Source organism: Rhincodon typus, chromosome 25 (assembly GCF_021869965.1).
Source record: "Rhincodon typus isolate 14 chromosome 25, sRhiTyp1.1, whole genome shotgun sequence".
In the NCBI taxonomy this organism is placed as follows: domain Eukaryota; kingdom Metazoa; phylum Chordata; class Chondrichthyes; order Orectolobiformes; family Rhincodontidae; genus Rhincodon; species Rhincodon typus.
The window spans coordinates 17192829-17213432 of record NC_063356.1 but is presented as its reverse complement, the minus strand read 5'-3'; the positions used below and the strand labels follow the sequence as shown (position 1 = coordinate 17213432).

Sequence of the window (20604 nt, the reverse complement as noted above, 5' to 3'; positions counted from 1 at the left end):
TTAGAACACAATTCAAGGACTTCCTCTCAGTCTGTAATGTCTGAGAACAACAGGGGCCTTTAGCTATACGTATTGATCAACATCAGTCTTTACTTACTTACTAAATGGTGACAGACAAGGTAACATGGAATAGCAGAGGTATAGGTGTGTCCATGAACATTAGTCACTGAAATTTAGTGCAAAGTTATACAAAATATTCAACATTGAATTAACAATATCTTCATCATTTAAAGAACATTGGATAATAAAAGGGAGGAAATATCTTCAAAGTTTCTGGTGCAATTCAAAGCTTACTTACTTCCACTCCCATAGTATTACCTGTTTGCCTCAACCTCAACAACAACATCAACAACAACAACAACAACAACAACAACATCATCAACAACAACATCACCACCACTAAAACTTGCACCATTTTTGTTTGTTGCTCCATTAAAATCAATAGCTTTGACTGGAATGTTAATTAATACAGCTTTCCTACTGGTAGAAATAACTCAAATAATTCAGTGAGCCAAAGTCACAGTAGCATATTTAAGTGAAAATAGAGAAGGGATTAGTAGCATCAATTACACTTGCCTTTAACTTCTATTCGCTTCACCTGAATCACCCAAAGCCAGATGACCACTTTCTGTCAGTTAAACTCTGCTAACATTAGGAGCTTCAAACTTCCTATTGCACACCAAAACTCAACTCCTTGTTCCAACAGTACCATTTGCATTACAGCAAACTGTAAAATCTTCTGGAAGGCACTGGAATGATTTGATAGCTATTTCTTATTTCACACGTTATGTACTTTAACATGCAATATAGATTAAAGCGTTGAATAGACATTGCCTCCCATTCTAAGAAATCTGAAATCCAAGCTTATAGGATGTCAAACTACTGCAGGGAAGAAAGCTTGGATGCCAACCAACACTACACAATAATTAATTGCAAGCAGGTCAATCATTTTGCACTTACCAGTAAATCAGTCACTTTACAAAACAAGGAAACATAACTTACGTTCACAGGATGGGACATCACCATCCCAACCCTCAGCTGTACATTGCCGATAACCTCTACCCGCTATCTTGTATCTAGAGAAAAAAAGAAGCAAACCACTTGCATTACTAAACTGGAGGTCAACCAGAAGATATTTGTTCACTGACCAGGTTAGAAATCCAAAAAAAATCTGTCAAAATATATATTAAAATGCGTATACTTTAAAAAAAGAACAGGATTAGGCCCCCAGATTAATGACCGAATCAAATACTGTTACATTTTTGCTAAGCTAAAAAAGGGCTGATTACACTCCATAAAAACAGGAAAAACATTGGATGCACCTAGCTCACGTTAGAGCTGAGTTACAATATAATTTAACCAGTTCAGGAATCAGCAGACTCTGATGTCTTGTGTTGATCTCAACTTACTTGTCTAAGGATCATTATTACAGTCAACATTTCTAACTGTGCATTAATATTCTCGTGTAAGCTCTAATGTCACTGACTTTAAATCAGTATAGCGATTATTTTTAAAATCTCAGTTCAATTCTAAAATGGAAGATGCAATCACAACTCACGTGTTCAGCCATCATCAGAAATGTCATGCACATGCAGTTGCCATAAAAATAACATACTTCCAACAAAATTTTTTCAGTAATTTATTGGCTGAATACTCACCCAAAGTCACAATAAAAGAACATTTTATTTCCAACCGTCTCATTTGGTGTCGTATAATGTCCATTCAGAATCTCCCCAGGGTTACCACAGGTTATTGCTGCACAAAAAATACAATAAGGAAAGCTAGAAACAAAACTCCAAACTCTACAACAGAGTATAAATTATAATATTTTAGAATATCACAATGAAATTGATAACAATATCAAGTTTTCTCAATTTGGAATTCAGTTTTTAAGAGATATGGTAACACACCGACAGACTTCTCTTTCCTCAATACCTCATGATAATAAGCCATTGTCTGTCTGCAACAGGACTATGAATGGACATGCATCAATCTTCAGCAACAATTCAACACCATGTCAGGTATCCACCTCCTCAAGCCAGTGACATTGGGACTGATGGCTATTGCCATTTATTTTCCAGGTCCCAACAAAAGGATCTCCACTGAATCCGAGGACACCACTGATGAGAGTCAAGGTTGTGACATGGAATGTGTGGAAGCAGTCACTAGAGAATTGTGGGCAGTGAGTCACACAGATGGTTTTCAGTGGCTCCCCTCCCTTATACTAGGTCCCATGATCTGGCACTGAGTGACTGACAGTAAGGGAACACCACGACAAGGCTGCAATATTTGCTGGCATGGAGTCCCATTGAATTCCTGAGGCACAATTAACCTCTGATGGGTTCAGGGATAACTGCTCTCAAGTGGTTCAACCCACATCCCTATAGCCTTTTGCTTTGCCCCCCAACACCCCACAACAGACAGCATTCCCAGTACCAGAATGATGAAATCCTCCAACACACTATTGACAATCACTGCAACTGGCTGGCAGTACTCACCCCTTACCCAGCTGCTGGCACTCCCTGCCTTTACTTGACCATAGCCACCAATAATCTACAGACTCAACTGATGACAAACCCCAAGGCTATCCTCAAATCCAGCTGACAGTAATCCCCAGACTTGGATAACACCAATGTCACTGACGTGATCACTGCAGCCACTTATCTTCCCAATTGCTCCACCAACCACAAGGTACATCGCTCCCACATTTGCTGCTGATTAGGAATGAAACTATCAACAGGAAATTTGGGTGAGAAGCAACCTGTGATTGGAGAAGAACTGGAGAGATAAGATCTCTGATTGGAGGAGCAGTTCCACATACAGTCTGTCCCTCACTTCACTCTGATTGGTCACCTCTCCAATAGAATTTTCTTGGGTGTTTTAGGAGCTGTCGGGTCAGTTTTGGCCATCATTTTCATGTTGTTTGAGCACTGCACAGCACTCAGTTATTAGCCCAGGGCATGAGGCATTTCATAGAGATGGATGGTGCTGGGTCACCCTGAAGACATAGGCCCTGGGGTTTTGCAACATTTATAGCAACCTCTCCCAGGGTTTGCACCCTCTGCATTTTTGTTGTGGGGGGGGTGGGGGTGGTGGCAGAATAAAGGCAGGTTGCATTTCACAGTCTGCAAAGGCAGCAATAAAAAGTACTGTTGCCTTAAATTTTTATGAATAAGTAATTTTTGTTACACAGATTTCCAAAGCATGACTCATGGTATTTAAAAAATTGAGGAAAAGATCTAACACTGAAAGTTAGCCAGAGTTCCTGTGGAAGGTCAAGTATCCTTTTGGAGAGTTCAAAGTACCCCATTGAATGTATGTATAAAGTGGATAAAATAGAATCATAGAATCATCATGTTATTTAAGCTTCTTGCTCTTTTAATTTTTGTGAATTAGCATCCAATAGTTTATGAAACATTAGTGCTTGCAATTTCAGTCAATGTTTATCCACATAAGGCTGTGGGTCGCCATTCCGGGATTAGGGCAACAACTATTCCACAACCTACCATTATCAGACTAAGGGGCCTTTAAATGCACTGTTTGATTGACAGTTCAGAATTATAAAAGGACTATGTCCTTATGTATAGAAGCAGCCCTTGTAATTAAGCAGTTCCAACATTCAAAAGCCCCTATGGCAGGTTGGAAACTATTTCAGGAAATAACAGGCATAACAGTCACTTTGCACCCATTGATCTGGGATGGAAAATTGCCCATTCATGTTGTTGAGTCGGAAACTATCCAGACTCTGCATACCAGACAAGGGAGCAACAATCCAAACACCCATGCTTGGTATGATTTAAACATGGATAATTAGCATGGATTGCATAATTTCCTGTTCCTTTATTTTCCATGGGCCCAAACTGTTAATTCCAAAATGCAAATAAAATGAGCATCTCCTAAACTTTTCATCGCCCACTGAAACTCAGCTCTTTGCTCCAAACTAACATGATGCTTAGATAGAAAAATAAATTTTTCTGGAAGGAGAAGCAATAATTTGATAACTGGTCATTTCTCATTACATCTGCAATGTTCTTTCTAAATGCAATGTGAATCAAAAAGCAATGAATTATTTTAATCTCCCATTCAAAATAGAATTCCAAGCCAGAGGGTGTCAAACTAGTGTAAAGAAAAAAAAATGGACATGAGCAATGATGACTGAATGTAAGTGACTCAATCAATTTTTATCAGACTTGCAAGTCCGACACTTTACAAAATAGAGAAATATTACTTACGTTCACAGGATGGAACCTGGCCTTCCCAACCGTCAGCTGTACATTGCAGATAATTTCTACCGATAATTTTGTATCTAAAAATAAATGGTAAGCCACCTATTATCAGACATGAAGATTAACTGAAAAAAAATGTGTCACTGGGCAGAACATGTGGGAGTTCTGAGGTTCATGAAGGTAAAATGTATTAAACTATCAACAAAGAAATATATAACGAATATAGCTGTAGTGTAGCAGAACAATAAAATAGGAACCAAATGCTGTTGCATTCATATTTAAATATAAAAGCACAAGTTAGACCCCATAAAACTACAATATACAGACAAAACACTGGCATTTAAAACTCACCATCATGGTAACTTCTAATATAAGTTAAACATTTTGTAGAAACAGCGCCTAGAGACATCTGGTTTGTATCTTAGCTCACGGATCTTCCAAATGATAACACATTTAACATTTCTACGTTTGCATTAATATTCCTATGCCAACCTAAACATTCCCCATCTTGATCAGCACCAAGAGTTTGTTTAACTTGCTGGTTGAATACTAGGATGGAAGCCTCACTTGAAGAGCTTCCATAAGAAATGTATTGAATGTGTGGTCGTCCAACATTTTCTGAATGACAACTTTAAAATAATATAGGCCAATACTAAAATTATTCAGTAATTTAAACACTGAAGACTCACCCAATGTCACAATAAAAGGTAACATTACTTCCAACTGTCCATTTTGATGCTTTATAATATCCATTCAGAATTGAACCAGGGTTTCCACAGTTTATTGCTATACAGAAAATCAAATACGAAGAGGCAGAAATATCAGAAAAAACAAAAATCTCCAGCAGTTTCTTTTCATTGCCATTCACATATTTTCAACATGAAGATGAAATATACTACTACACAATTGTTCAGACTATTAGGTCACTTAAGTTTGGAATTTACTTTCCAATTTTATGGTATTATAAACGCAGGATTTCCATAAATCGACAATCCCTCACACAACTGCGCGTTATATTGACCAACAACAATCATCACCAGCAATCCAAGAACATAATGGACTGATTTCATTCCATCAGCAGAATCCTCAACACCAGTTGGTAAACCCCTCAGTGTGAAGGCGCCAACATTTCGATGGAGAAGGCCCAGTATGATTTAAGTGCTCTTTGGCCAACCTGGGCCTGCCGTGTGATCAAAGCCTGAGGTGAAGAAAAATTCTCTCTCCGCAACCTGCCAGACAATCAGAGGCTTGCAATTTTCCATTGCCAGCAATTCTACCAGGAAGACTGTCTGCTGCTATTAATCTTACAAAACAAGAAAACATAACTTACGTTCACAAGATGGAACATCACCATCCCATCCCTTAGTTGTACATTGTCGATAATCTCTACCCACCATTTTGTATCTAGGAAAAGAGAATCAAACCACCTGTGTCATGACCTGAAGAGTAATAGGGAAAATGACACGGTTTGCTGACCAAATAAGAATTTAAGTCCTATAGAGGAAAAATAAACTCGCCTGTCAACAAACTGTTTGCAAAAACAAAATGAACAAGATTAACAGAAAAATGAAGTTAGAATAACATTATTGCTAAAAAGAAATTCTGGTCAGACTCCATAAAAGTACAAAATACAGGAAGAGCATTGGTGTGTGCAATTCATGTTGAGAACAATTCACAACATGATTTAGTCGATAAAATGTGGAGCTGGAGAAGCACAGCAGGTCAGACAGCATTGGAGGAGCAGGAAAGTTAATGTTTCATGTCCGGACCCTTCATCAGGATTGACACATTTTTAGTAATCAGTAGATACAGCCTTCCAGTGGTGATCTAGGTGTCCAATTTGAGGTGTAATACATTTAGCAATTTAATCTTTCCATTAATGTTCCTAAACCAGCACAAAGGATTCCTGGCCTTCATCAGTCTGAAATTTTAAAGATTGTTAGCTCAATATTAAATTGGAAGCCTCATTCACGGTTACATGGGGATTTGTTATCAGAAACGTAAAAATTCAAATATAGCCACCTGAAAATTGTTTTGTGAGTAAACATTAAACTAGTATTGTCATTCACCAAAATCATACAACAATTAGTACTCTGAAAACTCACCCAACATCACAGTAAAAGATCACTTTATTTCCGATTGTGCTGTTTGGTAACTTATAATATCCATTCAGAATCTCTCCAGGGTTACCACAGTTTATTGCTGCATGTAAAAATAAAACGGGACAAGCCAGAAATATCAAAAATCTTCATCTGTTCTTTTGTTACAATTGACATTTTTAGTATGAAGATAAGAAGCTACTACACAGTTAGTCAGAATAACAGATTTCTTTAACTTTGGAATCCAACTCTCAAACAACTTCAACACAGTTCATGGAATGTAGTTCCTTATTGCAAAAGAGTTTGAACTTGCTTAGTAGTGGTAATCACACAGATAGAACATGCTTACACCTGATACCAGGTTCTTGAAGCAACTGCCCTATTTAGAACTCACTTCCAGCAGGAGACTCCCACATGGATAATTAATTTGCTTAAAGGTTGTCCACCCTGAAGAGGTGAAAAATACCTAATGACTCCTCTTGGAAGTCCTGGCTTATGACCAAACAATTTGAAAGAAGGCTAATTTTGGAAATCATAGATGCAGACAGACTTTGTCAGGAACACGCAAAGATGACGTTGAGGTTTCTTAAAAAGTGCACATCCTCCAAAATCTCATTACCCTCCAAGCTGCATTTTGAAATGGCAGAATATGCATAGAGCTTATTGGACTTAATAGCTATCTCAGAACCCATTGAGCCAAAGTGGAAGCAAGTCACACTTGATCCCAAGGGACTACCTAAGGAGAAGGAATTAAAACAGAGAAGTGAGGGATCTTCTGCTCTACTTTAGCACCGTGTTTTTGTTACCTCATTGAAAACCATTACTTTCACACAAGCTAGATCAGGAACAATGTACTGCACTAACACAACAAATTCAGTAGAATGGAGATACTGATCTAATTGGAGCATAACATTTGAATGGAAAGGGAAGAGAATGTATTATATGCCTGGTTTAATTATAGACCATTAATATTGTCTGCACATTTCTTTTACCTGTCACTTTTACTTCCTAGATTTCCCATTGTCAAAACAACAAACACTAGCATGTAGAACTAGATCTTAGCATCTCCTAAACTGCCCATCCTAAATTAAAACTCAGCTTCATGCTTCAACATTAACATTTGCAGAAGGACAGACAATTAAATTCTCTAACTGTAAGAACTTATTTTATGAAAAGCCATTTCTCAAATTATATATTATTTGCCTTTAACATACTACGTTGAATAAAATCACTGAACAGGTGTTTCTTCCTATTCCATGGAGACTGAACTCCAAACTCCAGGATGGGAAAATGCTGAAAGGAAGGAAACTTAGATGTGAATCAAAGTTCTGAGAAAATTCATTGAGATATCGTCTAGTAGGATAAAAGGTGAGCTGGTCACATTTCAGAAGAAATAAATAGAACATACGTTCGCAAGATGGAACCTCGCCATCCCAACCCTCAGTTGTACATTGCCGATAATCTCTACCCAACATTGAGTATCTAGAAAGGAAAACAAATTACCTGTCATCAGTTACTTGAAGTTTAAGTAGAAAAATGTTAGAATGTGCTGACCAGATAAGAATTTAAGGTCCATAGAGGAAAATTATCTTGAATTATTTTAACAAAAAACAAAAATCAAACACTTTCCAAATTATTATCCATCTATCAAATTTGCAACCCAGTCAATCAACATATCTACATGCCTTTGCAAATGTAAGTTCACAGAATAGAGAAGGAATAAGGCTTAGTCATTGCTCTCACAGCGAGTTGTTATCAAAAATGTGAAGATCTACAGATAGATGGTAAATTAAAACTGTCTAGATCAGAATATCAAAAGAATATAATAATTTATATTCTGAAACTCACCCAATGTCACAATAAAAAGTAACTGTATTTCCAAATGTTTTATTTGGAGCACTGTAATATCCATTCAGAATCTCTCCAGGGTTGCCACATGTTATTGCTACAGACAAAAGGTGAGATATGTAGTTCTGTTACAATACACCAAAATCTGTTGATTTCTTTTTCATTGCGGTTTGCAGCCTTTTAACATGATGATGAACAGACAACAAAATTGCCAATAATAATAAATTAGCCTGATTTTGGAACTCATTTTTCAAAATGATGGAAATACAATGCAAGCCTTCCTCTTAATGTGCAATACCTTACACTAGGTCTGTCTCTGATTTCAACAACATAATGACATGACCTACTCCATCTTCAGCTACTTATTAAATAGTGAGGGATTACAGATTTTGGAGATATATAGGTACTTAAATGTCTGTGATTATAAGTCACTTAAAACCATGCAAAGTTGCAAAATCAAATCAATGTGGGTTTATTCATTTAAGGATTCTGGCTTTCACTGGCTGGGACAGCATTCATTGTCCATCCCTACTTGCCCTGGAGAAGATGGTAGAAATCTACTGTAGTAGATTTAGTGCAGATACACCTACAATACTGTTAGGAAGGAAATTCCAGGATTCTGACCATGATAGTGAGGGATGATAGTGGCTGGGGTTTGGAAGATGCTGTCTAAGAAGCCTTAATGAATTTCTCAGTAACAACTTCATGAACCCCTATCTTACTTACCTTGCTTACACCTTGTGTGTGGCCTGCTATAATGTGCCTTTTGGAAATCCATGTACTTTTCATTGACTGGAAGCCAGGTATCTACTCCAATAGTTACATCCTCAAAAACTTTTAACATATTTTCCAAACAGGGTTTACCTTTATTAAAACTGTGTTGACGTGTTCTCATCATATTGAGGCTTTCTAAATGCGTTATTAAGACATCCTTAAAATTTTAAGCATTTTACCAATGTCAGACTAACTGACACACAGATCACAGTTTTCTCCCTCTCTCCTTCCTTGAAATATCAAGCTAAACTGGTGAGGAAATGACTTCAAAATCTCCTGTCCACCTCAAAGATTATAGATTTCCATTTGCAGAGCACCATCACCACTATCATCATCCACCAATCTTGTCACTTCATCAATATTTATTTCTTTCACTCAAGCATCAACTAATTGACAGTATCGGCAACATTAACACAACCAAATTTGTCAGGCACAGACATAATAGGATCTTTAAATAGAATGGAAGAGGAAGAGAAGGGATTTGGGGAATAATTAAAGTATGGATCATTGATATTGACTCAACTTTTCCTTCATCTTCTAATTCCTTCCTGTGGATCCCCTATGACCATCAACATCATTTGCTGCCAAGTCAAAATCAGCTAACATTACAAACTCATAAGTGTCTCATTGTACCCAAAACCCATCTCCTGTTCCAACACTACCATTTGAACTTGGGCAGAAGAGTTAGATCTTCTGGAAAGAGCGGGATTGATTTACTGAATGTCCATTTCTCATTTCCCACATTGTGTTCCTTTAAAATGCAATGTTGATTAAAACATTGAATAGATGTTTCCTCCCATTACAATAAATCAGAATTCCAAGCTGGAGGATGTCAAAATACTGTAGGAAAAAAAACTTGGATGTCACTGAAGAGTGATGCGTTGAAGTGGGTAAATCACTTCACAAGACTGTGAAACATAACTTACGTTCACAAGTTGGAACATCACCATCCCATCCCTCAGCTGTACATTGTCGATAAGCCCTACCCACCATCTTGTACCTAGAAAAAGAGAAACAAATCGTTTGTATTAGGAACTAGAAAGCTAATTAGAAATTTTTAGTAGACTGACCAGGATAGAATTCTAAAGTCTAAAGAGAAATAAATCTATAATAATAGCACGAAACTTCATAAAATATGAAGTATCATATGAAAATATGATCATAAAATAACTTCATAAAATAAACTTCATTGTACTATGTCCACAGATTCATGAAGGAATCAAATACACTTGAGTTGATAAAAAAAATTGCTCTGACTGTATATCAGTCATGGTGCACAGGAGAAATTTTGATGCATATAGCCCTCTTTAGAGATGATTTACAGTTTAATCATTCGTGAGGAACCATCAAACACAAATGTCCAGTGTTGATCTCAGATAATGGATCCAGGGATCATTAATATAATCAATATTTCCACCTTTGCATTAATACAGCAAGCCCAGCAACATCATAGAAACATCGAAATGATATAGATTTTTGAAGAATTGTCAATTCAATGCTAAACTATAATAGTCACTCAGAGGTCTCATGCTGAGCCATCATCAGAAATGTTACGCATGAGAGATGGCGTCCGAAGTTGTCATAATCACAGCCTTAAAATAACACTGACTATCACCAAAATCTGTTCAGTAACTTATTTACTGAATACTCACCCAAAGTTGCAATAAAAGATAATTTTATTTCCAAGTGTCTCATTTGCAGCCTTATAATGTCCATTCAGAATTTTCCCAGGTTTACCACAAGTTATTGCTGCATAGAAAACAAAATGAGAAGATAGAAATGTAACAAAATTCCAAAACATCTGCCATGGCATGTAGACATCTCTGGTTTGACCAGCATTTATTAGCTAACATTTTAGCTTCCTGGTGTAACGTCTTTTTAAAATTCCCAATTTCCATTTGTTGAATTTAAATTTCACCATTTGCCACGATAGGATTCAACTTTCTGATTTTGTTTCTGATTTCTAGCATCTGCAGTTCTTTAGTTTTTTAAATCCCAGAAACAATTGGCAGAATGCCAGGGTGGCTGCCAAGTGTCAAAGTTGCCTGGTTATAAGCTTGGCCTTGGTTCTCTTGGATTGATCCTAGTTACAACAAAAACAATGAAACCTAGTAGCCCTCACCAATCATACCTCTTCATCTCCCACGTACATACCAAGCCCTATTCATGACAAATCATGCCATCCATGTATCCCACATATACTTCCTATCCTCCATGACAACCTATGCTCGCTATTCATGACCCAAAGACCCCCTCAAAGCTTCAACATTAACTCATGTCATGCCATCTATCTCCACATTTCTTTATAGACTCTGTGTTAACTTAATGTCCTCCCCCACCAACCTTTGCCCTTATATCTCCATGCCAACATTCCTTCTATCCCCAGAGGCTTCAAGAGGCATGCTGAGATGAACCACGACTTCGACTGGGACAACACCAAGGTCCTGGGACAGGCTAGGCAGAGACAAGCACGAGAATTCCTGGAAGCATGGCACTCCACGAAGCAGGCTATTAATAAACACATTGAACTCGACCCCATATACATTCCAATATGGAGGAAACCCGGAAGTGAGGCAATCCATCGCAACGGACCCCAGAGTTTAAAAACCAGGTGGGAAAACACACCGATGCTTCATCAGAGGCTGCACTGAGGATGTTACCCAGCACGGTAACGAAATGTCTGCGGAACAACAAACCAGCTCGGCGAGCCAACCAACCTCAATAGCATCACCTAAACTTGTTTTCAATGATCAAAACTTGGCTCTTTGCTCCAAAGCTAACATTGATGCTGGACAGAAAATGAAGTTCTTCTGGGATGAAGACAGTTGATTTGACGTGTAAATTTAATAAATTTAAGTAACCCTAAGCTTTCACCATACTCTCATGGATTCAGAGATAATAGTATTATCTTTCAATATACAATGTGAATTAAAGCAAATAATACTTTTGTCTTATTCCAAAATGACAGAATTCCAAGTTATAGGGTGTCATACTATTGTATGGAATAAAATTTGGACATAAAACAACACTGTACTATAATTTATTGAAATGGATCAATCATTTGGTACAGACATGCAGGTCAATTACTTTAACAATCAGGGAAATACAACTTACGTTCGCAGAATGGAACCTTGCCATCCCAACCATCAGCTGTACATTGTCGATAATCTCTGCCGATAATTTTGTATCTAAAGAAAGAAAAGTGAATCACCGGTTATCAAACATAAGTCTTCAATGAAAAGGTGTGTCATTGCGCTGAACAAGTGAGAAATCTAAGATTTGCCAAGTAAAAATGTATTAAGTATCAACAAACTGTTACAAGTACAGTGCACAAGGGAAACACTGGTCCATAAAGCTCATCTTTGCATTGACACCCTTAATTTAAGAGTTTTGAAGAACCAGCATACAAGAGGAAATATACAGGGGAATATATACAGGAAAGATGTGGAAGCGTTGGAAAAGGTGCAGAGGAGATTTGCCAGGATGTTGCCTGGAATGGAAGGAAGGTCTTACAAGGAAAGGTTGAGAGAGTTAGGGCTTTTCTCTTTAGAACGACGAAGGATGAGAGGTGACTTGATAGAGGTGTACAAAATGATCAGAGGTATAGATAGAGTGGACAGCCAGAGACTTTTTCCTAGGGTGGAGGTAGCTATTACAAGGGGGCATAGTTTTAAAGTGAGTGGAGGTAGATATAGGGGAGATGTCAGAGGTAGGTTCTTTACTCAGAGAGTGGTAGGGGCGTGGAATGCATTGCCGGAGAAGGTAGTGGAGTCGGCCTCATTAGGGGCATTTAAGCGGCTATTAGATAGGCATATGGATGATAGTATGAGGTAGGGGTGGAGGTTAGATAGACCTTAGGTTTAAGGTAAAAGTTCGGCACAACATCGTGGGCCAAAGGGCCTGTACTGTGCTGTACAGTTCTATGTTCTATGTTCTAAGAGGATCATTTTTGATCTCAGCTTATGGACTTTGCTAAATTAACACTTCTATCCTTACATTTGTACTCCTATTCCAATATTACTGTCCCACACCTTGAACAGTATGATGGATTTTTTTTTAAAATTCCCTCAGTGCTCGCATGAAGATTTTAACCAAAAAGTGATGAACGTGTGGTCATTTGAAATCTTCTAAATCACAACATTAAAATAGTAGATTTAAATTAAAATTATTCACTAATTTATATACTGAATACTCACCCAATATCACAATAAAAGGTAACATTACTTCCAACTGCCCAATTTGGTGCTTTATAATATCCATTCGGAAGTGAACCAGGGTGACCACAGTTTATTGCTACAAAGAAAACAAAATATGAAAAGGTAGAAATGTTACAAGAAAACAAACCCCCAAAGATTTTTCAGTGCCATTCACAGGCTTTAACACGAAGATGAAATACCACACAGTTGTGTAGAATAACAAGTTACTCTAAATGTGGAATTCATTTTCCTAAATTATGGCATTTGAAATGCAGGATTTTCTCTAAACTCATGAAATTTCATTGCAACTAGTCTCTGTAATGAACATCACGATTTGTGACAAGAAATCCAAAAACAACACGGATAGATTTAGTTCTAGTAAGGGGATCCTCAACATCAATGAGTGAACCAGTGGGAGCCCCACATCACTTCCATACATAGAAGGCTCAATTTGATTTAAGGGCTCTCAGGCCAATGTGGGCCTTTCATGAAATCAAAGCCAGAACTGGTTCTCCATTGCTGGCTACACGACTAGCATCTATTCATAGAATCCCTATTTGAATCCCCATTCGGCCCAGCAAGTCGACACCGACCCTCTGAAGAGCATCCCACCCAAACCCATTATCCTACCCCTGATTTCCCAGGTCTAACCCACCTAACCTAAACATCCCTGGACACTATGGGCAATTCAGCATGGCCAATCCACCTACCCTGCACACCTTTGGACTGTGGGAGGAAACCCGCACAGACACAGGGAGAACGTACAAACTCCACACAGACAGTCACCCGAGGCTGGAATCGAACCCGGGTCTCTGGCGCTGTGAGGCCGCAGTGCTAACAACTGAGCCACCGTGCCGCCCTACTGGCACTGCATGGTATTATGAATGGTGACTGCAGATATTAATGCTCCATGGCCCAGGAAAGGCACTTCTGCTGCATTGCAGGACACAGCGGATTGAGACAGGGCCAGGGGTCACTGGAAAGCGCAGCTGTAGGGGTAACTGGGGACAAGGGTAGCGCTTCTTTGAATGGTCCCTCTTTCTGATGCTAGGTGCCTCCATAGGGTGCTGATTGTCTCAAAACAAGGAACTCTCACTATGTGGTGCAGGGGCATCCAACATTGTTTCCTGTGTGGTCTTCAGAAGGCATTGGAGAGTTACCCTAAGGTACCCCAAATTCTGATGGACTCAGTGATAATTGCTCTCAAGTGGCTCATTAACAGGTTGAATTGGACAACACATAACCAACACACATTTGTCATTTGGAATCTGATGTGGCTCCTTCTGCCTAATTCCACCAATAACCCTTTCCTAATCTCGCATCCACTCTGGCAGGTTGTATCAAATTCCAGCCAATAGCAAATATCCAACTACTTACTAAATGTCTACAGCATGGTAACCATGAAGGAGCAAACATATTTAAAAATCCACTTCTACAGGACAGAAGGCGCTGAAAATTGTTGGTCCTGTACATAAACAAACTGTTATTGCAATGTTGCTCATGTCGTTTCAGGGGCTATATCTAACTCTGTGATATGCTAATCAGCAAAGTATACATGATAGGAGGAAGTGATGCAATGTCACAGATGACCTTGCTCTTTCTTGCAGCCTCATTGCAAGTTGAATATATTGTATAAAGTTTCTTAAATAAAGTTAGTACTTTCTTTACCTCACGACAGTCTGTAGATATTCTGGAATAGCTCAAGAAAGTCACAAATATTATAACCTGTTATTTCAAGTATGCTGGACCTCAAAATGAAAAAGTGACCATTTGACTTGTAAAGCATTATCAAATCTACCACAACACAATCTGGAATGCTAGCTTTTTTTTGGTAAGTGCATTGAGTACAGGTGTTGGGATGTCACGTTGCATCTGTACAGAACATCGGTTAGGCTACTTTTGGAATACTGCGTTCAATTCTGGTCTCCCTGTTATAAGAAAGATGTTGTTAAACTTGAAAGGGTTCAGAAAAGATTTACAGGGATGTTGACAGTGTTGGAGAGGTTGAGCTATAGGGAGAGGCTGAATAGGCTGGGGCTATTTTCCCTGGAATGTCAGTGGCTGAGGGGTGACCTTATAGAGGTTTATAAAATTATGAGGGGCATGGATAGGGTGAATAGTCAAGGTCTTTTCCCCAGGGTAGGGGAGGGCATAGGTTTAAGCTGAGAGGGGAAAGATTTAAAAGGGGCCCCAGGGGCAACTTTATCATGCAGAGAGTGGTGCGTGTATGGAATGAGCTGCCAGAGGAAGTAATGGAGGCTGGTACAATTACAGCATTTAAAAGGTATCTGGATCAGTACATGAATTGGAAGAGTTAAGAGGGATATGGACTAAATGCTGGCAAATGGGACTAAATTCGTTTAGGATATCTGGCTGGCGTGAACAAGTTGGACCAATGGGTCAGTTTCCATACTGTACAATTCTATGACACTAAATCATCCGCTGTGTTTGTGTCACCTCCACAATATCTATTACTATCATTCAAACTTCTACAGTAAATGAATGCAACAGTTTCCTATAGGCTGCACTAACACATTTAATTCAGTAAGGCACAGGAACAGCCCCATTTGAATCTTTAAACAAAAAATGTATAAGAAATAGAGAGGAGTGGATCATAAACATTGGTTGCATGTTTTCTTTATCAGGCACTTCCACTTTATTGCTCCCCCATAATCCGCTCTACCACTTCATGTCAGTCACATCTCCATTAATATAACCACCTCCGAAATGTCACATCACACACAAAATCCTAGCTTGTTTCTCCATCATTAACATGGGCGGAAAATTGATGAACAGTTACTTCTTCTTTGACATGTTATGTCCCATAAATATTTTGTCCTATTTCAAAAAGTCAAAAGTGCAAGCAGGAGGATGTCAAAATACTGGAGGGAAGGAAACGTGGATGCCAACCAACATTACATGACAATCCATTGAAAGTAACTCAATCACTTGATACAGACAAGAACGTCACTTTACAAAACAGGAAACTTACGTTCACAGGATGGAACATCGCCAACCCATCCCTCAGCTGTACATTGTCGATAATCTCTACCCACCATTTTGTATCTAGGTAAAAGAGAATTAATTTACTTGTATCAATGTACTGAACATTAATTTGAAAAGTCCGGACCATGTAAGAAAGTAAGGGTCAGAGAGTAAATGTTTAGTCACTTGTCACCAAACTATATATAATCAAATCAAATGTGAGAATAAGTTAACAGAAATATGAATTTGCACTTGAATAGAATTACACCATTGCTAAAATTGATGCTGATCAGACTTCATATGAAATATAATTTACAAGATGAATATGATGTGCCAACTCACCTTGGAACAACATACAATATAACGTTAGCATTTTGAGGAACAAAACAGGTAAAGTCATCCAGTGTTGACTTCAACGTATGGTTCTATGTACCACCAACAAATTCAATATTTCTATCTGTCAATGTACTTTCCAACTCCATACAGTAAAATCCCTGAACTTGGTGTGTGCATGAATGGTTTTTTACAAAACAAATTGTCAGCTCAGCAATGAATTCGAAGTCTGATTCATATTGACATGAAAACACTAATCAAAAATGCAGGATACTAAAATTACGGACTTTTCAAATTCTCGTGATTAAACATTATAACAGCACAGTCTATCAGCAAAATTATTTATGAACTTAAGTCGAATATACGCACCCAACATCGCAATAAAATGTTACTTTATTTTCAACTGTATCATTTGGCACCATATAATATCCATTCGGAATCTTGCCAGGGTCACCACAGTTTATTGCTACACAAAGTGAAATGAGAAAAGGCAGAAATGTCACAAAACTGAAAATCTTCAACACTTCTGTTCTATGCAATTTAAATATTTAGCATGAAAGATACCATGCATCAGTGTGACAAAATACTTCAACTTTTGAATCCAATTTCCATAATATCTTTATCAAAGTAGTTAATGGAATATAGTAATTTGCTCAATGGGAGTTAGAACTTGCCCAGTATCAAGGTGATAATTACGCAGAGGCAAATCTGCTGGCAGAACATATCACTCTTCTACCAGACTCTGGAAGCAACTGCTCTACTTGGAAATCATTCATGACAGGAATCTCTCAGGAGGAGCACAGAAATGTTTTAAGATTGGACTCAAAGCATCTCTAAAGAGATCAATTTTAGCCCTCAACCCCTGGGAGTCACCGTCTTGTGATCGAACAAATGAAGAAAGGTTAATTTGGGTAAAAAGTGATAGAAAGAAACCGTCAGGAGCATAGATGGGCAGTGTTGATGCCTCTGCAAAAGTACACAAGTCACCCAATAACTTATTTACCCGACCGTCCAAGCACCACCTGCTCCAAATGTAGCAGAGTTTGCAGATCACACATGAACTGGGGGAGGCGATGGCCCAGTGGTATTATTGCTGGGCTATTATTCCAGAAACTCAGCTAATGTTCTGAGCGTCCGCATTTGAATCCTGCTGTGACAGAGGGTGGAATTTGAATTCAATAAAAAATCTGGAATTAAGAGTCTAATGATGATCATGAATCCATTGTTGATTGTCAGAAAAACCCATTGGGTTCACTAATGTCCTTTTGGGAAGGAAACTGCCATCCTTACCTGGCCTGCCGTACATGCAACTACAGACCCATAGCAACGTGGTTGACTCTTAACTGCCCTCTGGGCAAGTAAAGATGGGCGAAAAATGCCGGCTGAGCCAGTGACACCCTCATCCCATGTATGAATAAATTAAAACAGAAACAGAAAAAAAATACAAGGAGATATGAATGTGATTTAATTATGGACCATTATTATTGTCTGAACTTTTCCTATATCTATCACTTTCACTTTCTAGATTTCCAATTGCCAAAATTACATGCTTATCAGTTACCCTAAAGTCAGTACTTCCTAAATAACCCATTCCATATCAAAATCCAGCTTCAGGGTTCAACACCAACATTTGCAGTAGGGCAGATGATTAAATTCTGGAACAAACAAAACTGATTTAATGAATCAGAGTTGAATGTTCATTTCTCAAACCACACTTCAGTTTTCTTTAATATGTAATGATGAATATCATCATTACTCAGCTGTTTCTTCCTATTCTACAGAGATAAACCTCCAAGTTGGACAAAAATTGGAAGGCAGAAAACTTGAAATTTAATCAAATCTCTAACAATGCACTGACAGTAGCTTTAAAATTTGAAAGAGAAGTTAAGTTCATTACTTTACCAAAAAAAAAGAAACAGAACTTACATTCACAGGATGGTACCTCACCATCCCAACCCTCGGGTGTACATTTCCGATAATCCTTACCCAGCATTGTGTATCTAGAAAAACAAAAATCAATCATCTTCAGGATAACTAGCAAAATATTCCAGTGCACTGACCAGGCATGAATTACAATGTTCAAGGAAGAAAAGTCAATTAAAATAACAAGAAACTGTTTTTAAAACACCAAGTAGTCAATTAAAAGGCAAACATTTTCCCAAATTTCACTCTATTCATCAAATGTTTGCCAAGTCACACCATATTTTATATTCCTTTGAAAATTATGTTCATCAAATAATAAAAGAATCAGGTTTACTCTGAATAACATGAAGAGATGTCATCAGAAATGTGAAGAACAAGAGACAGACCGGCATTGAAATAGTCTTAATCACAACATTAGAGTTATATAGTCCATTAATAATTTATGCACTGAATACTCACCCAATATCACAATAAAAAGTAGCTTTATTTCCAACTGTCTTATTTGGTGCATTATAATATCCATTCAATATTGTGCCAGGGTTACCACAGGTTATTGCTGCTCACAAAATAAAATGAGAACAGATGGAAAAGTAAGAAACCTTCAAAATTTGCAACAGTTTCTTTCATTTCACAATACTTTGCATGAAGATGAATGGCTACAACAAAACCTGTCCACAATGCCAAGTTACGCTTACTTAGTAAATTAATTTTCAAAATTAGAAAACAATTGGAGGACTTCCACTTAGTCCACAATGCCTCAAAACAACAGGTCCCTTTGCTTCAATAGCTCAAAGTATTTACCAGTATCAAACTTCACTTGCTTACTAAATGGTGGCAGACAAGCAGACATGGAGGAGCTGAGGTATACATATGCCTATGAAAATTAGACACTATCATGAAATATATTCAAAAATTTGAATTCAGTGGTCTCCATCATTTAAAGGGCATGGGCTTCCTTATATGAGGAAATCATAGAATCAAGTTTCCAGCTCATCTCAATGATCACTTATTCCCACTTCCATAGTGTTACCTGTTTTCCCTCAGTACCAACACCACCAAACCTTACACCTTTTTTCTTTTTGTTGCCTCAATAAAATCTTTTACTTTCACTCAAATGTCAATCAATGGAGCTTTCCCTTTGGTAGCTATAGGCAACTAATTCAGGTAAGGCAACTAATTCAGTGGGGTAAAGTCAAAGTAGGATCTTTAAACAAGATTGGAAGAAAAAGAAATTGGACTAGGAGAACTGAATACACTTTGACTTTGGCTTCCACTTGCTTTCCCTGAATTCCCCAAAGCTGAAATGACTACAGTCTGTCAGCTTAAGTTCCACTAACATTAGCAGCTTTTAACTTCTCATTGCACATCAAGACTCAAGTCCTCACTCCAACACCATCATTTGAGCTAGGGAAAAAATGTAAGGTCTTTAGAAGGAGCAGGATTGATTTGCTGAATGGTCATTTCTCATTTCACACATTATGTACTTTAATACGCAATGTTGAAAACAGTTTTGAGTTAATGTTTTCTCCCATTCCAGGAAATCAGAATTCCAAGCTGCAGGGTGTCGAACTACTGAAGGGAAGAAAACTTGGATGCCAACCAACACTACAAAAAGAATTCATTGGAAGTAGGCCAATCATTTAGCACTGACCAGCCAATCAGTTGCTTTATAAAAAGAAGGAAACATAACTTACGTTCACAGGATGGCACATCACCATCCCAACCCTCAGCTGTACATTGTCGATAATCTCTACCCACTATCTTGTATCTAAAAAAGAGAAGCGAACCACTTGTATCAATAAACTGGAGGTCACTTAGACAATACTTGTTCACTGATTAGATTAAAAGGTCCAAAGATAAATAAATTTATCTAAACAGTAACAAATTTCAAAACATCTTTTAAAATGGGACTAGGTCTGTAGATTAATGAATGAATCAAATATAGTTTTTATTTGCTCAAATAAAAGGACTGCCCAGACTCAATATAAACTACTGTGCACAGGAGAAATATTGATGCTTCTAGCTCATTTTACAGCTGATTTACAATATAATTTAAACAGTTAAGAAACCAGCAGACTTTGATATCCTGTGTTGATCTCAGATTATGGACCTAGGGATTAATAACACATTCAGCATTTCCAACTGCACATTAATATTCAATGTAAGCCATAACATCACTGGCTTCGATTAGTACAGCGAATATTTTAAAAGTTCTCAGTT

At 37.8% G+C, this 20604-nt stretch overlaps 1 protein-coding gene across 1 annotated transcript in view; it reads right to left on the bottom strand.

The window, feature by feature from the left end:
- The window catches only part of LOC109937296 (sushi, von Willebrand factor type A, EGF and pentraxin domain-containing protein 1-like), an 86409-nt gene that overhangs the window by 14008 nt on the left and 51797 nt on the right, over positions 1 to 20604 (bottom strand). Inside the window, exons 39-55 of the mRNA XM_048611959.1 lie at positions 20079 to 20152; positions 18844 to 18940; positions 18388 to 18461; positions 16831 to 16927; positions 16136 to 16209; positions 13144 to 13240; positions 12062 to 12135; positions 10600 to 10696; positions 9874 to 9947; positions 8174 to 8270; positions 7734 to 7807; positions 6332 to 6428; positions 5557 to 5630; positions 4916 to 5012; positions 4233 to 4306; positions 1659 to 1755; positions 1003 to 1076 (exon numbers count right to left, since the gene is read on the bottom strand). Coding sequence (XP_048467916.1) covers positions 1003 to 1076; positions 1659 to 1755; positions 4233 to 4306; positions 4916 to 5012; positions 5557 to 5630; positions 6332 to 6428; positions 7734 to 7807; positions 8174 to 8270; positions 9874 to 9947; positions 10600 to 10696; positions 12062 to 12135; positions 13144 to 13240; positions 16136 to 16209; positions 16831 to 16927; positions 18388 to 18461; positions 18844 to 18940; positions 20079 to 20152 — 1442 coding nt within the window. The remainder of the gene's footprint in view (positions 1 to 1002; positions 1077 to 1658; positions 1756 to 4232; positions 4307 to 4915; positions 5013 to 5556; positions 5631 to 6331; positions 6429 to 7733; positions 7808 to 8173; positions 8271 to 9873; positions 9948 to 10599; positions 10697 to 12061; positions 12136 to 13143; positions 13241 to 16135; positions 16210 to 16830; positions 16928 to 18387; positions 18462 to 18843; positions 18941 to 20078; positions 20153 to 20604) is intronic.